This window comes from Myodes glareolus, chromosome 17 (assembly GCF_982192425.1).
Source record: "Myodes glareolus chromosome 17, mMyoGla1.1, whole genome shotgun sequence".
Lineage (NCBI taxonomy): Eukaryota > Metazoa > Chordata > Mammalia > Rodentia > Cricetidae > Myodes > Myodes glareolus.
This window is the reverse complement of record NC_142042.1, coordinates 1,234,551-1,259,547: the sequence shown is the minus strand read 5'-3', so window position 1 is coordinate 1,259,547 and position 24,997 is coordinate 1,234,551. Positions and strand designations below refer to the sequence as shown.

The following is a 24,997-nucleotide window of genomic DNA, read 5'->3' as shown; positions in this document are numbered from 1 at the left end:
GGCCAGTTCAGGCACCCTCTTCACTATTGCTAGGTATCTTAGCTGGGGCCATCCTTGTGGATTCCTGGGAGTTTCCTAAGCAGATTTCTCCCTAACAAATAATGGCTCCCTTTATTAAGATATCTTTTTTCTTGCTCTAGGGAGGTAATTTTTATTTAAGGACAGATTGAGACTTTCAGTCACAGACAGATAAAAACACGCTTTTGCCGTTGAAAAAACAGCCCTAAACGGCAGCACAATAACTTGCTGGATATGTTAAAATAAAACGGTGAATATTCCTTATGTGTTCTCTTAGAGCATGAATGGGACCCCTGCCACCCTTGCACAGGACACTGCCTGAGAGCATTTTTTCCAGGTCTTATATATGCATTATTCTTTGATTCTCTAGAAGCCCTTTAAGATAGCAATCACTATAACCCCATTTTATAGATCAGGAAAATGGGGGTTAGATAGCAATCACTATATCCCCCATTTTATAGATCAGGAAAATGGGGTTTAGAGAGATTAAGTCACTTTCCCCAAATTAATCAACAATTGAAGGATTGGAAAAGCTGATTGATTATTCTGAGACCTTCAGTTAACTATAGATTTGGAGATTGACAGTGTCTAATGGGAAACTTCTGCACACAGTATGCTTGGTCTTCTTACAAAGGACTGTCTGTTTTCTTTCTAATTTGATTTTGTGATTCTGGTCTTTGGGCATACTTTAATATAAAAAGCTGGAAAATGGCTGTCAGAACACTGCCAGTCTCTCAGAAAGGGAGGCATTAGCATTTCTTCATGGGAAAGACATTTCATTACGGTTGGAAGGGTGCTGACCCTTGGTCTAACTTCTTAACCAACACAGTAATCTTCAAGGTGTGGGCTTGAAACAAACCTTTTTAACCCTTCACCTGTCACATAACAGTTATTTATCAGTTACCATTTCAGGTTAATACATAATGTTAAGGTGACCACATGTCAGGTTAGGATTAGCTGAAATGAAGCTTGCAACATATTTGTTTTTTCTTGCTACCCAATTTTTACTTCAATTGTCAAAACACACAGCCTAGAATTCTGATTTTCTGTGATAGGAAACATACAGTTTCCTGTGGTTTATTACACAGTTGAACAATCAACATAACTCCTAGCTTGTATTGTTTTAATGTTTAGCAAACACACTTATGCACTTAAAGCTTTAATGCCTGGGTTGTGAAGAAATAACAGAAAGAATCCCCTAGAGTCTATTTGACAAGTTTAAAAAGCCCGTTTGCTTACCAGCTCGCTGAATTCATTATTGCCTAGGTCAAGTCTCTCCAGCTGGGCCAGTTTGTGCATTGACCTGTAACAGATGGAGAAAAGTGCCATTATGAGGTAGCACTTTACATATCGTTCTAAAGAGGGACTACCCACAAAGACCTATTTTCCTGATTGTATCACATACAAAATACCACAATATTCCTCAGCTAGAGATTGACCATGGATGCACAGAGAAGCGTGTGTGGTCACCTAGGTGCAGTCATGGCAGACCATGGTTCAGAGCACTGGGTCTCCAGGGCCAGCTGTTTCACACCCTGGGAATCCCATTAAACATCTATACCAGGAGGCTTAGGATAGGTCCACTGCCTTATTTTTAAGGATCACTGCAGTGATTTGTTAATCACAAATGGCTGAAGTCAATCCTAGTAAGGGGAATCCTACTTCTACCTCTTGCCTTGAGTGTGTCATCAGCTTTGTCGTTTCTCACCATTTCGGGAGTTTCTGCTATAGATAGACCATTTTCACCAATTCCTAAATATACTGAGCTGGGGCTACAATAGTGCTGAACCCACGTGTGAGACCCTTGACCAAGAATTTGCTTCAAAGGTATTCTAGAACACTCCTAGTATGCAAGCATTTCTCAAATCATTACTAAGCAAGCATCCAACATAACAAAAGATAATGATTTTTTGAAAAGATATTTTTATCCTCCCCCAATTTTGAATATGCTCCTTAAATCCTATCTACATAGAGGTGGTTAAAATTTCAGAAACAACAATCTTAGAAATTTTGGTTTCCTCATCTCCAAGTGGATATAGGAGCTATTAAATTCTTATAACTATTAAGTGAAAATATACTGCAGTTTAGACTCAAACAGCATGAGTCTTTTATAGCTGCAATTACTGGGGTATTAGTATGTACAGGTTTACAATTCCTTCACCAAAGGACTTTATATCTAGTTGGAGGAGAAAGACAGCAACCAAAACAAACAAAACACAATAATATGTTAGGCTAAAGTGCTAAAGGGAAACCTAGGCAGAGGTAGTGGACAAAAAGGATACTTCTCATAGGGATTTTATTTTCAATAAGGTGATCAAGTTCTACTTTATCAAGATGAGATTCCTAAGAATTTAAATATTTAGATTCTCTATTACCTCCCAAGTCATCAAGATGATAGGCATTGCCCACATTACAAGCAGCCCACAGACTTGAGGGAACAGCTCTGACACAATTGGATGAAACTCATAGAAAATGCGTTTGTATGTTGCTAGATACACAGAGTGGTGCTTCCTCAGTCTTGAGGGTACGATTAGAAAGATAAGGATTAACTGAGGTTTTGATTAGGGTAGATTGTCGAGCTATTTGAAGGCTGGGGGACATAGCCAAGAGTGAAATATTAAAGAAATAATTCAAAAAACAAGAAAGACACACAGGGAGGGCCCCAGGAAGGGGAAATAGTTAAGATCTGGGTAAACTGGGAGTGGGGGTAAAAGAGAGAGGATGGCAAATGGGAACATGAAGACTTCAAATGGTAGATTTGGGGGAGGAAAAAAGAAGGAGAGCAATGAAAGAGATAGCTTGATAGAGGGAGTTATTATGGGCTTAGGGAAAACCTGGTGCTAGGGAAATTCCCAGGAATCCATAAGGATGACCCCAGCTAAGACTCCTAGCAATAGTGGAGAGGGTACCTGAACTAGCCTTCTCTATAATCAGATTAGTGACTACCCTAATTGTCAGCATAGAACCTACACCCAGTAACTGATGGAAGCAGATGAAGCAACCCACAGCCAAGCACGGAACTCAGCTCCTCGAGTTCAGTTGAAGAGAGGGAGATCTTATGGGCATATGGGTCATATGGGCAAGGGAGGTCAAAATCATGAGTGGGAAAACCACAGGGACAGCTGACCCAAGCTAGTGGGAGCTCACAGACTCTGGACTGACAGCTGGGGAACCTGCATGGGACTGAACTAGGCCCTCTGAGTGTGGGCAGCAGTTACATGAATTGATCTGTTGGGCAGGGGACCCTGGCAGTGGAACCCTGGCAGTGGGACCATGACTTATACCATGAACTGGCTTTTGGAGTCCATTCCCTATTGTGGGATGCCTTGCTCAGCCTTGATACAGGGGGAAGGGGCTTGGTCCTGCCTCAACCTGGTACGCCAGACTTTGTTGATTCCTCGAGGGAGGCTTTACTCCTTCTGAGGAATGGATGTGGGGGTGGGATGGGGGGAGGTGGGGGAACAGGAGAAGGGAGAAGGGAAGGGAGGGGGGAACTAGGGTTGGTATGTAAAATGAAAAAAATTAATTAAAAATTAAGAAATAGAGTCACAAAGCCATAAACCCAGGCATAAAGTCTGAGTTTTAGTCTAAAGGCAACATAAACTTTTAATACTTCTATAGGAAGGAGATATTAGGTTTTAATTTCAGATGTTCACTTTGGAATCACGAGACATTGTAGGAAGCAAGGAGAGACAGTAACAGCAATGAAACCACCTGAGTGTCCTGGGGTTCATGACTGGGGCCGGAAACATAACCTGGTGAGCTGGATATCATGGTGACACAGGTCACATGTTTTGGGGAGAAATATGACCTCATGAATCACCAGATGTGTGAGGAGGAGATAAAAGATGGCCCTGTGATTGTAGTATGAGTAATAAAAACCCAGAGACAGAAATTGGTGTTCAGCCTGAAGGTCAGAAAAGCAAAACATCTTCCCCAATGCAACATATTTTCTGACTTCCATTCTGAATTTAAGACATTCTTAAAATATACAGGTTGGTTTAATTTAGCAGTTTCCAGAATCCAATGTCTCCCAGGAGCTATTGTTTTTTGTTTATTAGACTTTTAGAAAATTTATAGTCAACAAATAACATATAGGATTTAGACATACCATGTATTTCCCATTGTTACATGAATTTTTTTTTAAAACTTTACTCTCTTTTTAAAACATATTGTACCTGTTTAGAGGATTTTTCATCTAGACCTGACTTTTTACATGTCTAAAGTTTTCTCTGGCCATATGAGCCAAACCTTAAGTGCCTAGGCTACCTCCTCAAAGTTCTGGTGGCTGGTTATTCCCTGTTTGGTTCCCTGAGAGTCTAGCTTCATGCTGGCAGTACTGGCAGGGGCCATGTTTACAGTCCCAACTCTAGGAGATTGCTGAGCCCAAGATGCAGTTGGCATTTTTTTTTTTACCTAGCAGTCCAGTTATTCAAGTGCTCTGCTGCACAACAGGACTTTTAATGGAGCTATGTCTCTGTATATCACAGCAGCAAGCCTATTTGAGAAACCCTGATCTCTAGAAAGCCACATCTGACTGTGTTTGGAGCTTTTCTTCTTCTTCTTCCTCTTCCTCTTCCTCTTCCTCTTCTTCTTCTCCTTCTCCTTCTTCTTGGAGTAAGTGACAAAACAAAACAATCCCACACCAACTTGGAATTAAGATTAATAAAAGAGTTATTTATTTAAAAGGAAAAAAAACTTACAGATCATTGTCCTCGACAACAGGAATATAACAAAAAAGATTCTTAATGACATTTTGTTATACTCTTAGGTCAGTGTCTTACTCAGTCATTGCCAGAAAAAGTTGTTCTTGCAGTAGATGGGAATAAATTCAGAGACCTACAACTGGACCATGTACGGAGAATAAAAGACCTTGTCCTAAACAGTCAGTCCTAAACAGGATGTCTTCATCAAAATTCTCTCCTCAGGGCTTAGAGAATTACGAAAAAAAGAGATGAGAAAATTGTAACAGTGAGAATGGAAAACACCAAGGAAACAAGGCCTTATAGATATGGGAAGATTGACATAATATGAACTCACAGAGACGGGCAGCCTGCACAGGGACAGGCAGCCAGCATAGGACTGTATAGATCTATAAAGACAGATGAGGTGCAGGTGTCGAGAGGGGAAGTGGATAGAAGCTTTCATTCCTAACTCAGAATCTATCTCCAACTGACAAACATCCCCAAAGAAAAAATTAGGCTTCTCCCAGGGAGTTTCACTGAATATACAAACCACACGTAAGGGCAGGCTTCATGCCTAACAGTAGATGTTACAAAACAATATGAATTCAGTGGTATTTGTGGAGATTTTTTTGTTTTATAATTCTTTAGTTGGGCATTTTAAAAATCTTGATTGACTTTTACTTACTTATTATGGTCTCTGATTTTGTGTTTTGTGGGTTTTGTGTATGTGGGTGTGTCTCCAATTATGTATGTGTCTCTTGTGCTTTCTCTCTCCTTCTCTTTTTTCTCTTCTCAGTTTGTCTGTTTTCTTTGTTTTATTCTGCCTTAAAAAAACTGGCCTGTTTGTTTTCTATGGAGAAAACAAGAAAAAAAGGCATGGGGTTGGAAGTATGGTGAGGTTGAGAGGATCTGGGAGGAGATGACAGAGAGAAAAATAATCAGAAAATAATATTTTCATTAATAAAACACCATGTTTTTTGTTATTTCTCAGGTAATATTTAAATTAAACCCCAAAGTAAATAAGTAAAAAATCCATATATTTAGTACTTACATGGTGTGGGAAGTCCTTCTGTCTATGTATTGTGTTTATTGTTAATAAATAAAACTGTTTTGGCCAGTAGCTTAGCAGAATAGAGCTAGGCGGGAATTCCAAGAGGACAGAGGAGGAAAGGAATCAGGGAGAAGCCAGTGCAGGATACAGACACCCCCGCTGGATCCTGCCAGATCTTTGCCGGTAGGCCATGACCTTGTGGTACTGCACAGATTAATGGCAATGGGTTAGTTAAGAATATAAGAGCTAGCTAGAAATACACTTAAGCTATTGGCCAAACAATATTGCAAATAATATAGTTTCTGTGTGATTATTTTGGGCCTGGGCAGCTGGGAATGAATGAACAGCCTCCAACTACACCTATAAGAATGTATAGACAGTTGCTAGGTAAGTACCTATGTTTGTGTGTAATATATATTACACACAAGTGCAAATATTGACTTTTTTTCAAGTATGTCATGTATTTTCCTCTTTCTCTCCTCCCTCATTCTTTTACGCTCCTCACACCCTTTCCCTTCATGTGCTAGATGCTAACTAAACTCTAATCATTCTTTTGAATTGCCCCCACATTTCCCTTTTAGATGGATCCATGTAGTATGACTGACTTCTTACATGTATTAATTAGAAGTGAATAGGACCAATGGCATTTCTAAGGTAGTAGTCCACTGTGAGCTTTCATTCATGTGTTCCAATTACTTCTTTTTCTGGCAGACAACACACTGGGCCGTGGAGCTGCCACAGTTTCTAAGAAGGAGATTCCTCTAACCTGGCATTACTGGGGCTTTGAGAGAGCCTCTTCTTTGACACAAGGGCTATCAACTGTGGTGTGGGAGTTTTAGCACACCCTACACAGTCACTTCTCGAAAGGGCTCATCTTCTAAATGGGAATGACCTTTCGGTGAGTAACTGCTTCACAGGGTGATCACTGTGAGGAAAAGGATGTGTATAGATTGCCACAGGAGGTCGGATGAACAAAAGATTCAGTAATTAGGAGTAATGTTAGTAAGCAGTGACATGTCTATTGGGGTTTGAAGTGTTTGATACGTGAATCATATATATTTGTGAAAAGAAATATATCTTTTCTGAATATATCTTTATCTGAAAAGAAACAATGAACACATCGAAAGAGTACATCTAGGCCACAGATAGAATTCTAGTCTTCTGAGTTTGTACCTTGAATAGTAGTGGATGTAATAGGGACATGTCTCTCCAAGGAGGTGAAAAATTTTGGTTCAAGGTGAAGAAATTCTCGAGGGAATTATGCCGAGTCCATCATCTATTGGCTATTGACAGGAGAGGTGTCTGGGGGCATTTCTCAGTTGTTGAGAACTTGGGTCAGAAGCCTTCCCTTACCAGGTAGCAGTAGCAGTAGCACCCAACAGTTGTCATAAGCAAGATATCTCCAGACATAACCAGAGGGTCACCTGCTTTCCCAGTTATTAGGAAAGAGGGAAGCTGGAGTCCACGATCTACTTTGCACTTCAGTTTTCTCAACTGCGTGGTGAGGAGGCAGGCATGCTCCTCTATGTCATAGGCTCACTGTAGTGATTAGAACAGTTGCACATACATGCAAACAGTTTATAGATGTCAGCTCAGTTTAAGATATTGTAAGTCATTATTTCCTCAAATTTTCTTTTGAAAGACACTGTAGAAGGTTGTGGTTGTTTTTTTTTTATTTTTAGATTTTGGATGGCCAGTATGTTTTGGCAAAGCTTTTTGGAGGAAGAAAAAAAAGACAGGGTCTCTCCAAAATGCTCTGACTATCCTGGAACCCACCATGTAGAAAGGATGATCTTGAACTCTCAGAGATCCTTCTGACTCTCCTCCTGAATGCTGAGATAAAGGGCATGTGCCACAATACTTGACTAGAAATACATTTTGTACTGTGGTAATTCACAGATAAAATACACAAATGCTCATGGTGACTCTCCACTAGATGGAAACGGGCTATTTCCTGCTTACTTGGTATCTCCATAAAATGTGTTTAAGACTCACAGGCACACAGATTTCATGAAAGTAGGGCTACTGTGTATATTAAAACTTAATTAGTGCACCCCCATTTGTCATATCTTACTGATTTGTCTGACTCTGCATCAGGGCCCAGCGCCCAGAACAGGCTCTTGCCCATGTGATTGTATTGGACATCATTCACTGGTTTGGCTTCCATGATGCCCCCAAGAGATGGTCTTGCTTTTCCCTCTGGCACTGTGCACAGCAACCCAACTAAAGGGAAGCACTCTGTCTCAGGAGAGAAGACTAGCTGATGTGTCAGCACTCTACAGAAAATGAGTGATGGAACTGGATTGTTTTCTCTGGTCCCAGCATCAGGCAAGAATCTGAACCTGACTTCTTTTGTTTACTTCGGCCATGGTTTAAATGCCCAATGCTTAATTTTAATGAAAAACAAATGTGCTCTGCAGCTCACTATAGTCTATTCCAGGAGTCAGCACACATTTCCTGTAAAGGGTTAGATAGGCAATGCTGCAGGCTCTGGGGCCCATGTGGGCTATGTTTCAATCTCTTTAATCCACTATTAAAAACTGCCATAGATGCCATGTCAATAACTAGGCATGGTTGTAATGGTTGTAGTCTAGTAAGTATCTATCTATCTATCTATCTATCTATCTATCTATCTATCTATCTATCTTTCTATCTATCTATCTATCTATCTATCTATCTATCTATCTATCTATCTATCTATCATGTATCATCTATGTATGTATGTATGTATCTATCTATCTATCTATCTATCATCTATCTCTATCTACCATCTCTCTATATTTTTATTTTATGTGTATGGGTGGTTGGTCTTCATGTATGTATTTGTATCACATGCATGCCTGGGGCCCATGGAGGACAGAAGAGGACATGGGATGATCTCTTGGTACATTGTTTGAAGGTGGTTTTGAGTTGCCCTGTTGGTGTTTGGAATTGAATCTGGGTTCTTTTCAAGAGCCATGAGTGTTTTTGTTTTACTACCAGGTAATCTCTCCAGCCCCACAATAAAGCTTTATTTATAAAAACAGGCTTGCCAAAGTTTTCATCACTTGGTGTACCAGTCTTTAAAATTTCACATCTAGATAACATTACAGATTTGGGCATCAGCCTTATTCTCGAAGGACAGTGAAGATTTCGAATTCTTCACAAAGGGCAGATAAATGAAGAGCCATGGATTGTTAGGAAGCTTCCTTTGATAATTATATAAGTACTTTTGAAATAGTCATTTCTTGCTGTATATGTTAATGTGTCTGTGACACTGGTCCTCAATGCCATCCTTTGGTTGTGGTTATTAAAGTCAAGCACATCCCAGCATGCCATCCCTTTGTAGCATTTACCCACTGCAAATATTCCAGCTGGCGCAGGATGAAAGACAATGTGATATTTCCATGGTCCGTCACACTGATTGAATAGTGCAATCTATGATTTTCTTTTCATCTCATTCAGAGATTTTCTCTGTTCGAATGTACAATGACCTCTGAGCCATATAAAGTTGGCAGGACTGCAGCATCCCCTGGGTCCCCAATGAGTCCCTTGGTTACTGATTTACAGGATTCTGTGAGATTTTGGCATGGGCTTCTGCATTCCAGATTTACTTGTCCTTGAAACGTGCATACTTCCCCCTATTACTGGCTATTTGTGGCACAATGACAGGGAAACTCAATGTACTCTCATGTTTCTCTATCAGAATTGGGAGAAAGATTTCCACACTTCACCTGGGTGTGCACTGAGCTGGGTAGACACACATAATTTACAGGTGCCAGCTTCACATGATCATGTTTTGCTCTTGGTAATAACTTACACATTTAAGGAACCCCATATCATACATGATTTTGTTATTCTTTTTATAGTACACATACCAGAATCTAGAAAATCTAGTAATTAACATTCTTTGAGAATGCAACCACTGGGCCAATGAGATAGCTTAGTTGGAGACATGTTTGTATGCAAGCCTTGCATATCAGATGGCTGGAGAGAATCAGTTTCCATGTGGTATCTTCTGATCTCCCCATGTGTGCATGCATGCTCACATACAAATAAATAAAAATTTTCAATTACTAGTACACCTCATTATGAAGACATAAAACATAATGCTACAAATCTGGAAACAACATAAATTTGGTGTCTTATGGTAAATAAAATTTAATTTCCATGATCAAAATTTCTTAAAGAAAAAAATTGCCTGTATTTTTTTTGTGTGCTTACGTGCACACATAAGTGTGTGTGTGTGTGTGTGTGTGTGTGTGTGTGTGTGTGTGTGTGTATGGACTGGTGTGTGTGGGTGTGGTAGACAGAGGTCCAAGTCAGATATCCTCTGCTATTGGTCTCTTCCTTATCTTTTGAGAAAAGATCTCTTAAGGGACTGGGCACCAGCTGATTAGCTGGACTTTCTGGCCAGATATCCTTAGGGGTCCTGCTGTTTCTGTGTCTCCTACCTCCAGCCAGTGTTATGGCTTCAGGTGTACACGGCCATGTTTGGCTTCTTAGTTTAGTTACTGGAGGTCTAAACTTAGATTCCCATGCTTGAGTGGCAGGCACTTCACCCACTGAACCATCCTCCCAATCCTGAAATTCTGCTTATTATTTTAGATCTTGAGTCAGTGACAGTTATGATTTTCATGTAATCCAAATCATTCCAGGTTTCTCTAGTCCCAAAAGTCACCTAATTGTCTTTTGGTGTCTTCCAGAAGGAGAAGAGATGGCAAATTAAATATGTTTTTATTTTTTTTTCAAGGAATATTGGGAAGATCTGCTTCTTTTACCAGTTTGCTAATGCTTATTTATCAAGATATTTCTCTTTGTGGACTTAAAATATAACAAACATTTAAAATGTATAATTTCCATCAAGTTGTCTTCCATTTTGAGAGTCTTTATATTTTTATTTTTAATATTAAAACTTGACATTGAAGAATTTAGTTGACTTTATTATTATTTTTTATTGGAAACATTTCTTTCCTGTAATAACTCATCTCAAGTTTAATGAAATATTCTGTTAGATGCATCAAATCCATAGGAAGATGCCCAGGGCCCTTCCACTTTATATAGCAGAGTACAGTTGGCAGACATGGGAAGATTAGATGATGCAAGTGCACCTTTAGAAGAACAGCCGTCTACAGGTAAATCCTGGATCACTGCTTTATCTCATTAGGCTGAGGACAGTCTTGGGTTTTGTTACTACGCTTTAGTTTTCTGAGGTTAAGAACCTGAACCAATTACTCATTCACCTGCACATAGGTTTTTCCACTAGCAAATTGTAACTCTTGGTACAGAGAAGGCAATCAAGAAAGCTTGCAAGGCCTGCTGGGCATTTGGGCTAGGGGTGCTGTGTAATCAAGAACTTTGGCAATCATCTCCAGAGCCCGGTTTCAGTAATTACATCTTCTGTCATACACTGTAGTGGTCCAATCAAAAGGTTGTGGGCAACATAATAAGCTACAAATACGTCGGTCTTCACTAGGAGATGCTGCAGCTTCTGTTATTCTTAGGAAGAGATTTGGGTACTACTGGAACAATCTTAGCAGAATTGCTGTTTGGAATGATTGCAGATACCTGGGCAGGAAACAACAGCAAATTCCTTTTACTCATAGACTCCTGTTTTATATATCCATGTGTGTGCTTATGTAACCATGCAGAGGCAGACCAGGATCAATGCTTCTGGGCTATACTTCATAGAAAAATTTGTCCCTTGTATTTGGGTTTCCTTATTTTAAAACTCATCCACGATGTATATAGACTTGTTATTGATTACCTTCCCCACAAATAAACAAGCTCCGACCCCACAACTAAGATGAGAGAGAATTAGCACATGAGATACCAACTGAGGGTTTTCAAAATCCCACAAAGCAGCCACAGCGGTTTCCCTTCTTGCCAGCAAGTATGTACCACATCACAGACAGGAAGTAACCAGCGTATGTATCAGGCTTTCCCACTTGGATAGGAGCTCATGGCCTTGTTCTGGCCCCTGGAACGGAAAGTGATTTTCTTCCCCTATTTAAGGAAAAGGGAAGAACAAATGCTTTCTTCTCTGCTCTCCTTTTGTTCATGCTGTATGAACAGGGAACACCTGGAGTTGTTCAGTACTATGCCACCAGATGTACCAAACCCAAATGAGGAAAGCCAGACACCCAAAGAGGGATGGATCAGGGAGACAAAACCACACCCCTGAGCCAAATCAGAGATGGTTTCTTGACAGTTCATTGTGGGAAACAGTCTACTCAGTGTTTAAAAGTCTGCTTTTATTCAAAATTCTGCTATTTCAGCTGAGAATATGCTTCCTAACATATGTACCTACTAAACAAATTGGAGCCTTGTGGAGGGTGCCTGGTGGTGGAGCCAGGATGTGAACCAAACCTCCTCAATGGGGTGAGATGTACTGCACATTGAAGAAAAGAACCTGCTTCCAATGATGAATTTGAATAAATGCTAAACAAAACAAATGAATGAAAAGGAAAAAATTAACATTTTTATTGCCTAGCAAAAAGTATTTTGGTAATATATACAAATTAAAACATTATGAAGAAAGCTTACCTAAAGCAAAACCAAAGTCGATTACTTACTAATTTAGCATAAAACATGCCCATAGGATCATGGGGGGGGGGAACGTTCCCTAAATAAGAAATTGAAAGAACACACACGTCTTTTAATTTTACACATATAAGAATGCATTTTGATACATTGTTCACTTATTTTTCTTTCCCACATTTGTATCTTTACTATTCTAGATTCCCATTTTTAATTATCTCATTTTCATCAAGCATTCTTCATATTTTTTGTGATTTCTAGTATTTTCTATAACTGCTTTTCAGAAACTGTGTCTGCAAGTCTAAATACATAGTCTCTTTACATTGTATTACTTTATAGTTTTTGAAATGTAGATGTTAGTGCTTTTGAAATATGCATCGTTATACCTTTATATTTATTATACTGTCAAAGGCAATGAAACCGTTTTGTTCATTTGCTTTTCTTTAACATGCAACCGACCCAGATTCCGCTAGTTTTGACTCAGCCCTTCAAGCAAAGTATTTACTGAGGTTCTCCTTTTATGGTCTGGATGCTAAACTTTAATTATGTTTACAAAACTTTTAATTTTGTTTACAATGTCAATTTACGAGTGAATTTCATTTAGGGTAATTTCAATTGTCCTTTACTAGGAGATGTGGGATGTCCTTCTGTATATATGCTGCTTTTATTGTTTGATGAATAAAGCTGTTTCGGCAAATGGGTTAGCAGAGTAAAGCTAGGCAAGAAGTTTAAAACAAAGATAGATAGATAGATAGATAGATAGATAGATAGATAGATAGATAGATAGATAGATAGAGAAATTGGAGTTGAGGAGATGCCCTGTAGCTGCCCAAGAAGCAGGTTGTGAGGTAACAAGTCATGAGCCTCATGGTAAAATATAAACTATAGAAATGGGTTAATTTATAGTTAGAACTAGTCAGTAAAAAAGTCTAAGATACTGGCCAAACAATTGTAACTGATATTAAACCTCAGGATGATTAATTCATAAGCGGCTTCAGGACCAGGCAGGCGGAGAGAAATCTGGTCCACGGGGACCAGTGGGACAGAGAAAACTTCCAGCCACAACTAGGTCTAATTTTTCCAGTGGATGTAATGTGGCATAAGGATTGTCATGCTAAAATAAGATCCTAACACCTACTACTTTGAAGTTTTGAAATAAAATTTAACAGGATACTTATCAATAATAATCAACTGCACATTAAAATAATAATAATAATAATAATAATAATAGGCAAGAAATCTTGAACTGAGAAAATTGTGAATGAACTTCATAAGGAAATTGACTTGACTTCAGTTTAACAATAACAACTAAAAACTGATTCTTATGTAAATTTACATGTGCATAAAGTAAATCTTGTTTTAAAATAGCTACAGAATCTACCACAGCTTCTCAGTGAAAGTTGCATTCTGAAGTAGAACTAAATTGAAGAAAGATTAACTTTGTTCAAGAGGAGAAACATTTGGTAATTGTCAAAGGGAACTAATTCTGATACCTCAAATCTCAGTTTTCTCTGTGGACAAAACAAACTCACTGTCTAAACTCTCTGCCTTCATTCCATACTGATATATTGTGCCACTCACCAAATCCTTTATAAATTAAGCCTTTATTTGTTAACTGAATAACTTTTTGCTAGTTTAACTAACTCCTTTGTATGCTTAGATGCTAGGCACTGCAATCTAGCTGTGATTCAGCATCATGGAATCCATATAAAAACCCCTGTTTGGTAATGATGGCTGCTATAAGGCCTTAGCAAGCATGGCACAGCAAGGGTAGAAAATCTGGTACAGTCCTGTTCTGAATCTTATGTAGGAGAACCAGTAAATTCAGAAATAAAGTGATCATGAAATATCTTAATTTATTGTACTGGGGTTCATTCAACCTAGGAGAAGACAGATTGCTAAGGAACTGGTACTCCAGTACCCAACCTAGAGAAGGCTTCCTATGGATTAGATCATACTAGAATGAGAGTACAGCAGACAACATTAATGTCATTTTCTTAGCTGTTAAAATATCTGGCATATTCTAGAAATAGCAACATATTTTCTCAGTAAAGTTCTCTGCTACATGGATATCAAAGGCATTCTCATTTCTTTTTATATTCATGTAAACATGAACAGGCATGACTCATGCTTTCTTGAGGGATCTTGGCTCAATGCATTATTCTCCTGTGCATCCACAGCAGATCTTCTCATGGACAAACCATCACTCTGAGAGAGTCACTCGTGAGGGATGGATAGTGGCCACAGGCAAACCAGAATATAAAGTTCCTGTCTCTGCAGGAAAAGGAGGGCTTGCCTCACTGAAACCACGCTAGAACATGTTGACTCATCTTCTCTCTCCATAAACATCACCACTTTCCCAACAGTCAGAAAAATAGAAGCCCGGATGCTGCCATTTCTCTGCCATATTTCAAGCAACCTGTCACAGACCTGGTTATTCTGACCCTTTGACACAGCTATCTTTGATGGTCTGCCAATGTCTTAGTTTACCCTTCTTAAGTGATAGCTATCTGGCATCTGCGAGCATTTCATCATGAGATTCGGCTTTCTGATCCTTCCAATCTGGATATCACTCTAACTGAAATAGTTCCTAAAATAGCTGGATCCTGTAGCTTTTGGCATTAGAAATCATTATACTTTAGGAAAAATTCCTAATTCATGGACAATGAACTCAAACTACCTTAAAATTTGACCACAATTTGCTTTCTAGTTTTATGGCCACAACACTCCTGACACATTATCCTCAGCCAGAGGAAACAGCAACAGCATCTCTGGTGTCTGGTTCTCTTATGCAGCCCTGGTTAGACAGATCTAAACTCAAGGTCAAGAGATTAAAGAGTCCTCTACACACACCCGGAAGATGCCTACAAAGTCAAGAAGAGTAATGTAACTGTGAATAATCACTTCTTAATGAGAAATTGCTAGGGGAAATATTATATTTGACTTCTTAGAAGAAAATTATATTTTTACCAAATCTGCTATTTTGTCTAGATTAAAACCACAGTCAAGACAAAATGAAGTCTCTTGACTCATGTGCACTCAATGTGAAGGCTCTCAAGCAAAGCCAAGAAATAGACCGTGTGCTTTTAAGAATCCCTGGGAAGAAGATTGTGCTTTAAAATCAATTAAGAATAATGATGAGGTCTGGGAGTTCATCATTGCTTTCTGCTCTGAAATCTGTGGCCCCAGATAGTTATGAATGCTGCCATGAGGGCCTAGATGAGTAGAAGCTCTATTATAGTGACTTCTAACTCCACATGATAAGCCAATAAAACTCATTGGTTCTTATACCACAAAATTCATAAAGGTCACAGACGCCTATCCACAATGTGGAATATTAGTTAGAGGAGACTGCCCCACTGACCTTTGCAACAACTTAAAAATTAGAAAATTTTCACATTTTCGAAGAGTTGGAAAAACCAAGAGAAGAACACTATACCAATCATAAGAGATGACCTGAAGTTCTTACAGCATTACATTCTTACCAGAGCATAGCTGTGCTTGAACACAGTAACAGGGAATGTGGAGTGGCATTTCAATTGAAAAGATTGCCTGAAGATCTGAGAGTAAAACAGTCCCCCTCTCAGCCTCATAGACCAGGTTATTGTAATACACACCTTTAATCTCAGTAACCACAGTGACATGCACCTTTAATACCCGTAGACACACTAGCTGCCATAGAAAATCTGGTGATTCATGCCTTTAATCATGGTGGTGTATTGTAAGGCCCTGTCTTCCCTGTTCCTTGAGGCCAAGCACAGGATGCGAGAACTGTTTATGCTAACCAGCCTAGCTTTCTCTGCCAGCTGGAGGGGATTAGTTCAGAACCTTGTTTCTGTCTTTGGTGTGGTAATTTCACCTGCTAAGGAGGGTTCTCACAGGCGCCCTGAATCTCCTCCTATCTGTCTGTCAGGGTTCCCAGCTCAGTACCCCCTGCCTGGAAGCTCCTGCCAGGCGCTCAACACTGTGATCTCACACCTGGCTGGGAGGAGGTTCTCACTTCTGGGGCCAAAGTATTTAACCCTGGATTAAGTTTGAATAAACGGGCATTCTCCTCCTCTTGAAAATGACTCGAACTCTCTGTATCTGTGTGTGCGTCTTGTGTTTTAACCCCTAGGACCTTATCCAGCTCGTGGAAGGTATGGAATACCAGGTGGGTGGTGATGCAGACCCCATGGTGTGGAATGACCGCCACAGTGTATGCCTTTAATCCCAGCCCTAGAGAAGATAATAAAATGGGAGGAAGCAGCTCTCAACAGACAATTTCATTGTGAGATTCTGGAAGGCAGGATCTCCATTTCAGACTGAGGTCGAGGTAAGAGCCAGTGGCTGACTGTTTTGCTTTTCGGATCTTTATGTTGAACCCCAATATCTCTGAGTTTCTATTAATTGTTCTTCATGAGTGGGAACTCAATTAAGTTCCTGAGACTGGAAAGGCCAAGATCAAGATGCCATCATCTTGCCAGAGCTTCCTGTTGCATTGTAATTCAGTTTCCAGAGGGCAGATGATCCTAAGATCAAGGCTGGAGATGCTGTCTGAAACTTCTTCAGAGTTCTTAATCCTGTCAGGAAAGGGGTGGATCCAATAGTCTAATTTTTGCTTAATGTTCCATCTTTTCCTATCACACGATTAACACCTGAATTACAAAGAGGACTCTGTTATACCCCAGCACCATAGACACATGAACATTTTCCTACATCCTGTCAAAGCCTGCTTTGGCTTTACATTGGCAACATTGAGTGCAGATGCTTCATGACTTTCCATTCCAACACACATCACAGACTGAAAATGCATTTTGTAACCCTCACCTTCAGAACTTCCAGGTTTGAAAAATACAGGATGGTTGCAGAATGATCCTTACATGAGCTCATAGTTGTAAAATACTTAGATGACCATAGCATGTGCTAATTAATGTTACGGCTATTTTGAGAAATGTATCCCAGAACCAAGTATTAGGTTAAGAGGAACTCTCTGTAGTGTATGACCTAGTGAACAAGTGTCAGACAGAGAGAAAAGCAGGACTTTAACACAGTCAACTGAAGAAGAAGATGCGTTCTCCACCTTCCTTATCTGTTAATAGACTTTAGAGTTACTTTGTTATATTGGTTATTAAGAATTTATAAATTTAGCCGGGCGATGGTGGCGCACGCCTTTAATCCCAGCACTCGGGAGGCAGAGGCGGGCGGATCTTTGTGAGTTCGAGGCCAGCCTGGTCTACAAGAGCTAGCTCCAGGACAGGCACCACCAAAGCTACAGAGAAACCCTGTCTCGAAAAAACCAAAAAAAAAAAAAAAAGAATTTATAAATTTTAAGAATGTCCAATTTATTTTATATAATATTCAACAAAAACTCTTTGCAATGAAAAGGAAGATTGCTAATTCTACTGCCAAATATTGTTAAAACCTTTCTGAAATTAATACATATTCAGCATAGTTACACTTCTGAAAATACCATAAATCTTTAGAATTTTAATATATTTTGGGTGGGCACCTGCAGAATGGTAGTTAAGAGCCAGGCTGCTGGATTTAATCCTTTCTTCTTTACCTTGTTATCCTTGTGACCTTGGGCAAGACGTTCTTTAGTGTCTTGGTTTCCTCTTATGTAAAAGACCGTTACCAGAGCCTCTGTTTCAGAGAGGATGTTCCTGAGAGGACTAGAGGCGTTAATCTATGTAAAGAGTTTCAAATTCAAATATTAGCAATTCTATTAATTACCAGAGTCAAAAGTCTCCCACCTAAATTAGGTAAAATCAAAAGGCATTATCTCATGCCAATTCACCTTAATGAGGCTTTTTAAAATCTTTTTCTGACCTAGTGATTGCACTGCGTGTTGTCTGGAATAGATGTTTCTCTCACTGACTGATCAGCCCCAACAAAAGAATCTTCCAGTGTTTTCATAATTTATCAGCTTTCTGTTCATTATTTCTTTTGTAAAAGACGATCCCTGGCCTAGAATATTACTTCCACGAAACCAGGAGTACACTGAGAAGGTTGCTAAGAAGGCTTATTTCACAATGGAGACATTCTTTGTTCAAATGGAAACTGAAATGTTTATCAAGAGTCTGGGGAGATGACTCAGCTGGTGACATGCCTGATGTAAACGCACAGGACCTAAGTTCAAATCCCCACGTGAAAAGCCTGGCGTTTCTGCAACTTCAGGGCTGGTGAAGAGGTATGGGGACCTGGTGAAAACCATGAGATTTAGGTATCAAGTAAGAGGACTTGTCTCAAAATATAAGATGAAGAGTGACTGAAGAAGACACTGGCAGTGATCTCTGGCATTCCCGTCCACTCCTTGTTCATGAGCACGTGCAATACCCCACCCTTACCACGTGTGTTTATTACAGTTTGATGAAGTGAATACAGGAGAGCAGATGTCTCTTCGAAGTGATGATTTTCTTTCCGCTGGATGTAACACCATCTGTTTTATTCTGTTTTGTGTCTGTGAGCTTTTGCCATGATGGTAATCCAACTGAAAGTAAATTAGTCCCTACACCTTTCCTTGTGGCAGAATGCCAACCATTTTTGTCACAATAGTGTTCCACTGGTTGGATAATCATATTCTGAAGGTCTTCAATACAGAATACTTTTGAATCCTAAACTTTCTGAGCCCTTATATGATGTCACAAGTGAAAAATTTCACAACTGACAGGCCACAATCAAAGCTCATACTCACTACAAACATCATATTGAATTGTCCTTAGCCTTAGGGTAAAAGGTGTTTGTGAGGTGTAGGTGAACTTTATGTTGAGTTTCAAGTCTCATCTCCAAGATATATCATTATGCTAACGTGCTAATAGTCCAAGCTAAAAAATAAAAAATTCAAACAATTTCTTCTATGCATTTCAGTCAGGAGATAATCCATCACAGTATGACAGAAATGGACTTAGCAAATGTACTAGGCATTTGATGAGAATAATTCTGGGTATAGTTTAAAAATTTTGTGAATAGGCACATTAAATAACCCTTAGATATTTTAATAATGTTTATATTTTATATAATAGTCTTGAAAACTTTGCAGGAATTTTATTTTCTCTAATTTCCACAGCTCCTCTATCTATCCACCAACACAATTCTAGAAACATCACTTTTCCTGTTACTGGAGACAATGCTGAATAAGGTTGTCCTACCTCTGAAGAGCCCAAGAAGGCCAACCTTGGAATGACCTATAACATGGTACCAGTGTAGGATTTCACACCTAACATCCTATTGCTTTTATGGCAGAATGACTGAGGTTGAAAATCAGGAAGGTCCTCACTCAGGTACTGATGTTTAAGCTGATGAAAATAATAAAGGAAAGCCATTAATGCTTAAGAAGAAGCAGGTACTAATTGCTCTTATGGTATTTAACATTTTTGAGTTCTTTATTTCCACAAAAGAGCAAATACCTTAAACAGACACCTTTCAAATGGAAGAAAAATTTGTCAATAAACACATGATGAAGTGTTAGCATTTCTGCTCATCAGGGAAATACAAATCAAAACTATATTGGCATTCTTTTTCGCTCAGATTAAATGGTTATCATAAAAAATACAAAGTTTAATGACAACAACTGCTGGTGAGGAAATAGGAAAAAGGGAATCCATAATAAACCATGGGAGGGAACGTGCCTTACTCCAGCCAGTTTGGAAATCAATGGGAAGGCTCCTAAAATTTTAAAAATGGAACTAACATGTGATGCAGCTTTAACACCCAGGCAGAATAGAGCTAGGTGGGAAATCCAAGCTGAGAGACAGAGACAAAAAGGTTGGAGTCAGGGAGATACCACCAGCTGCTGCTGGGGAAGCAAGGTGTGAGATTAAAAGCCATGTGCCTCATGACAAAATGCATAGAATCATAGAAATGGGTTAATTTAAGTTGAAAGAGCTAGTTAATAATAAACCTGAGCTAATAAGCTAAACAGTTTGTCTCAGAGTGGCTTTTCGGGAACTGGTAGGTGGGAGAGAAACCTCAGGGATTTAATCTGCTTCAGGCCTTGTTGCTTGACTTTGGCTATATTAGAATATGCCTACAAGTTCTGTCTACAAAATAATTCTCAAATTAAATCTCATGGCTACAGAGTGAAGCTCCCAATTAAGAAATGATATTTGAGTACATTGATTTTTCTCCTACATAAACTGAAAATAAAGCACCTATTGTTGGATGTTCCTTGAATTTCACTTCCAAATTCATTTCCCAATTCTACTTGCTTTTATTCCTCTTTGTTCTCACAGTGCTCACTCTCTTTGACCCGATTAGAGCAACTTGCCTCCCCGAACATCGTAATCACTGCCCACCATATTCATTACAATACAGCTGTTGGAAAGGATATTTAATTTCCCCACACAGTTATTAGTTGTGATTGAAAAGGTTCTAGTTATTTGGTCAATGGTACTTACAAATATTTCTAATTGTCTGTACAGTGCATCCTCACAGGAAATTCTCACTCTTCTGTATTAAGAATTCTCATTTTCATACCAGCCATCAGGTCTACTCATCTCCCACACTCCGGCATCTCCTGCGATGTGTGTTTCTAATTTCATGGACACTCAAACCAGCTTCTTCACAAAGTGGATGATTTCTCGACTTCATCCAAGTTCTTTGTTGTCTTCTTGCCCTGGCTGCCTTGATCTTTGAGCAGGCTCAGGGATATTCTTATCATGCCTTCCTTCTTCATAGTTTATAGTCTATTTTGGCATGAAATATTTTTATTTTGTTTGTCTTGTAGCATCCTGGCAGGAACCTCAGAAATATTAAAAATACAGAATGCCAAATACCAAAGATTGAATATGATTTTATTTATACAAAATGTACAAAGCAGGAAATTTAATTGAGTCAGAAAATAGACAAGTGGTTGCCTGGAGACTGGGATTACAAAGAAGGTAACAGTGGGAATTGATTGGAAAAATTGGATTCTGGTGATAATTGTTCAGTTCTATAACTTTATTGAACAGCACTAACTTGTGCAGTTAAAATGGGCATATTTTATATTCGTAGCATACATGCATCATTAAGACCATTTTAATGAAAACAGCTTCAAATCTCAATGAACTGATTTTAAAGAAATGAAATGTGGAAGAGTGTATGTTCTTTGGTTCCTTAGCAGACAGGTTGCCTATGAATTCTTTCTTCATAAAGTCAATCCCACCACTAACAGGTCTGGTTTAATTTCTTCTAACTAAAACGTTTTCATTGTAATCACACTGTTGTCTACAAAGCAATGTTTAACATTACAGTATAAAACAGGGAATTTTTCATGGCTGTGAAAGTTATTCCTTCCTCGCTCATCCTATTTTGAGGTGGGACATATTATCACAGCCCTCCCCTCAAGCTCAGGGATCTGTGTAAGATAGGGTAGAATGAGTATAGAAGCCAGAGGTTGTGGGTGACTTCAAGGAAACAATGTTTTTCAGACAGAGCAAGGCAGAAACATACATGAACTCATAGTGATGGTGACAGCATGCATAAGACCTTCATGTTCTCAGGGCAAACAAGATCTTAGCATGGAGAAGGGGAGTGGGCATGAAGTACCACTTCTAGCTGGGTAGTCATTTCATTTTGCTGCTGTTGGGGGTTATCTCTCTTTAATGATATGACACTTTGATAATTGGATAGATGCCAGAGTATGACCTACATCCAGGAGTAGAGTCTGGTCAACACAGACTGAGAAGAGAGAGAGAGAGATAGAGATAGATAGATAGATAGATAGATAGATAGATAGATAGATAGAGTGATAGATAGAGTGATAGAGTGACAGAGAAAGAGACAGAGACAGAGACAGAAAAAGACAGAGTTAGAGACACATAGAGGCAGAAAGAGGGACAAAAGGAGGAAAGAGAGAGAGAGAGAGAGAGAGAGAAAGAGAGAGAGAGAGAGAGAGAGAGAGAGAGAGAGAGAGAGAGAGAGAGAGAAAGTAGGAAAGTTAGATGGGTGGAGGAGGAGGATCTGGGAGAAAATGAGGTGGGATAAATATTAAAATACATTGTATGAAATTCTTAAAGCATTAGTAAAAACATCGATTTTAAAGAAGTTTAAATTTCAGATATGTATATATATTACATCACATAACAAAACAGGGTGCATATGGTGTGAGTGTGTGTGTGTAGGAATTTCTGGGTTGGTAGATGACCTTACCTTAAAGTGACTTTGAGCTACTAGGCTGTTTCTACATCACCAGGTAGCTCTGTTTCTGTGCATCCAGCTTTTATACATCTGTGTCCCACCCCAGCAGGCTTTGCTATGTAGCCTTGGCTTCCCAGTGTCTCACTAGGTGGCCCAGGCTGGCCTCAACTTGTGGCAATCCTCCTATATACTGGGATTATACCTATGTGTCATGACATTAGGCATTCATTTTCCTATTATGCCAATAAACACACTGTCAATCTTTAACTAACTTACCCTAATGGCTAATGCCAGAAACAGGAATTAAATTAAACAAGTCATATGTGTATCTCTTTCATATTTTCTTTTTTAAAACAATAATACTGTAGAAAAATCATACATTTCACTTGAGAAAATTTAAATCTCCAACACTTGCATCCCCCTCCCTGATCAAGCTTTAAGGAGAGGGACAACCCAAAGGAAGGAGGGATGAAAATTCATATGGAAGCCTAATAATTCACACATGAACTTAAGAAGAATGTAATTGAAGGATAGAAACACAGGTGAAATGAAGGACTGGGGGTACCAAGAGTTGAAGGATTAAACAGGGATGTGGTAGAGGGGGACATAGTGGCTACTGGGTTAACTCAATGGATATATGAAAAACACTTTATGGAATCCTGATAGTAAGGTGAATTTAAAATATAACAATGACAACAAAAAGTGTCTGAATGTACTTACCCTGTATGGGTGAACAATGTTTTTCCCAGAAGACATAGGTTGCTAATTGAAAATCAAAGTAGAAGACATGCAAAATCTGATGTGGGATTCCCCTCTGCACACTGTGAATGTGTTTTATTACCATTGGTTAATAAAGAAGTTGCTTCAGCCTATGGCAGACAGATTAAAGCCAGGTGGGGAAATCTGAGCAGGGATAAATAGAGAGAGTAGGCAGAGTAAAAGAGACACCATGTAGCTGCCTCGTGGTGATACATAGATTAATAGAAATAGGTTAATTTAAGATGTAAGAGCTGGCTAGTAATACGTCTAAGTTATTGGCCAATTAGTGCTGTAATTAATATAGCTTCTGTGTGATTATTTGGATCTGAGAGGCTGGGAAACCAATGAGCAGTCTCCATTTATAAATATCTCTCTGAGTTATTAGTCATGGAGACTCTTTGGGGCTCCAAAGTAACACAGACCAGGACCATTGACCTTGGTCATTCATCAACTACATGATAGGACTCTATTTGCTGATGATACCATACAATTTGTCTATAGGGCATAGAAAAACACTCAAATTCTTAAACTAATCTAAAAATGTCCTCTTTGTTGGCTAGTTTTCAGAGTATCAGTCAGTGCTTGAAGACTGCTTAGGGAGACACACTGATCTTCTGGGCAAGATTTGCCCAAGGGAAGAGGCAATGGTAACATGAATGTTATGGGATAGCTAAGAGCTTTTTAATTTTATTTAAGGCCTGCTCTCCAGGAGGGGATATCTTGTTTGGCCCTGTAATCCTGGCAGAAAATCCACAACTGAGGAGGTCCTTGGTCCTAAGATGGAACCTGCTGTTGTTATTTTGCTTAATGTTCATACTATCTAATCACCTTCCAAGTATTTAAGTTTATACTCATAGACCTGGTCGGCTCTCAGCTTTGGTTGGAGAAGCTTCTTTTCGCAGTGGGCAGATGGCAATGGAGAGATGCAGAGACATCAGAAATCTGAGAATAAAAGACTGAGTGCTCAGCCCTCAAAGGCACTTTTATGTTAACCGTACCACAGTTAATGCTCAGGGTACATCATGGAAGAGGATAAGAAAAGAGTAAATGAAGGACAGGATGGGATAGGAAGACTTCAAAGTGCAGTCTCTGGACAGGGCATGGCTATCCTGGTCATGAACTCACATGGTTATCTGAGCTGTGGTTATCTGCACAAGACCTACAGAAGATCAAGTCTGCCCAAATCCCAGCATAGGCGGGGTGCTTATCCCCAGTCACCTGACACTGAGAAGCTACTGGCAGTAGATAATCGATGGGGGAGAAATAATCATTTTATTTTGAGGGTGTGGTCATTGACCAGTTACTTATATTCCAGTGGAAGGACTGATATCATATGTATGTGAGCAAATCTGGTAATGTAGAGCTGATGACTTAGCTGGGGGAATATGGGGGAGCTGGAGTGGATGGGGTTACATATGACTATACGGCTACATTTCATTGTACACATGTATAAAATTCTAGAAATAACAAAGAAATGTATTTCTAAAATGTCGTTCACTAAAAATATTTTTAATCCTTATTTTATTTTCATTCATGTTTCACCTGCATGTCTGTCTGTGTGAAGGTTTCAGATCTTGGAGTTACGGACAGTTGTTGTCTGTCATGTGGTGCTGGGAATTGAACCCACATCCTCTGGAAGAGTAGTCAGTGCTCTTAACCACTGCGCTATCTTCCAGCCCTCACTTAAAGTTTTTTAATGACTATATATATTAATACATTTCATTCTCTTGTCAATTTATCTAGTTCTTAAAACCAAATATTATCATTAAAATATACTTTTATAAAGTAAACACATTTATTGTTTTGTTCAGTTAGTACGTGTGACAGAAGATTTGATTGACACAGACAGACTTAGGATTGTTGA

At 39.1% G+C, this 24,997-nt stretch overlaps 1 protein-coding gene across 7 annotated transcripts in view; it reads right to left on the bottom strand.

The window, feature by feature from the left end:
* Window positions 1-24,997, bottom strand: part of Lrrc7 (leucine rich repeat containing 7) — a 464,597-nt gene that overhangs the window by 159,781 nt on the left and 279,819 nt on the right. For all 7 annotated transcript variants that reach the window (XM_087897454.1, XM_085677493.2, XM_048453499.3 and 4 more), the window contains one exon: window positions 1,258-1,321. In XM_087897454.1, the coding sequence (XP_087753580.1) occupies window positions 1,258-1,321 (64 nt within the window). The remainder of the gene's footprint in view (window positions 1-1,257; window positions 1,322-24,997) is intronic.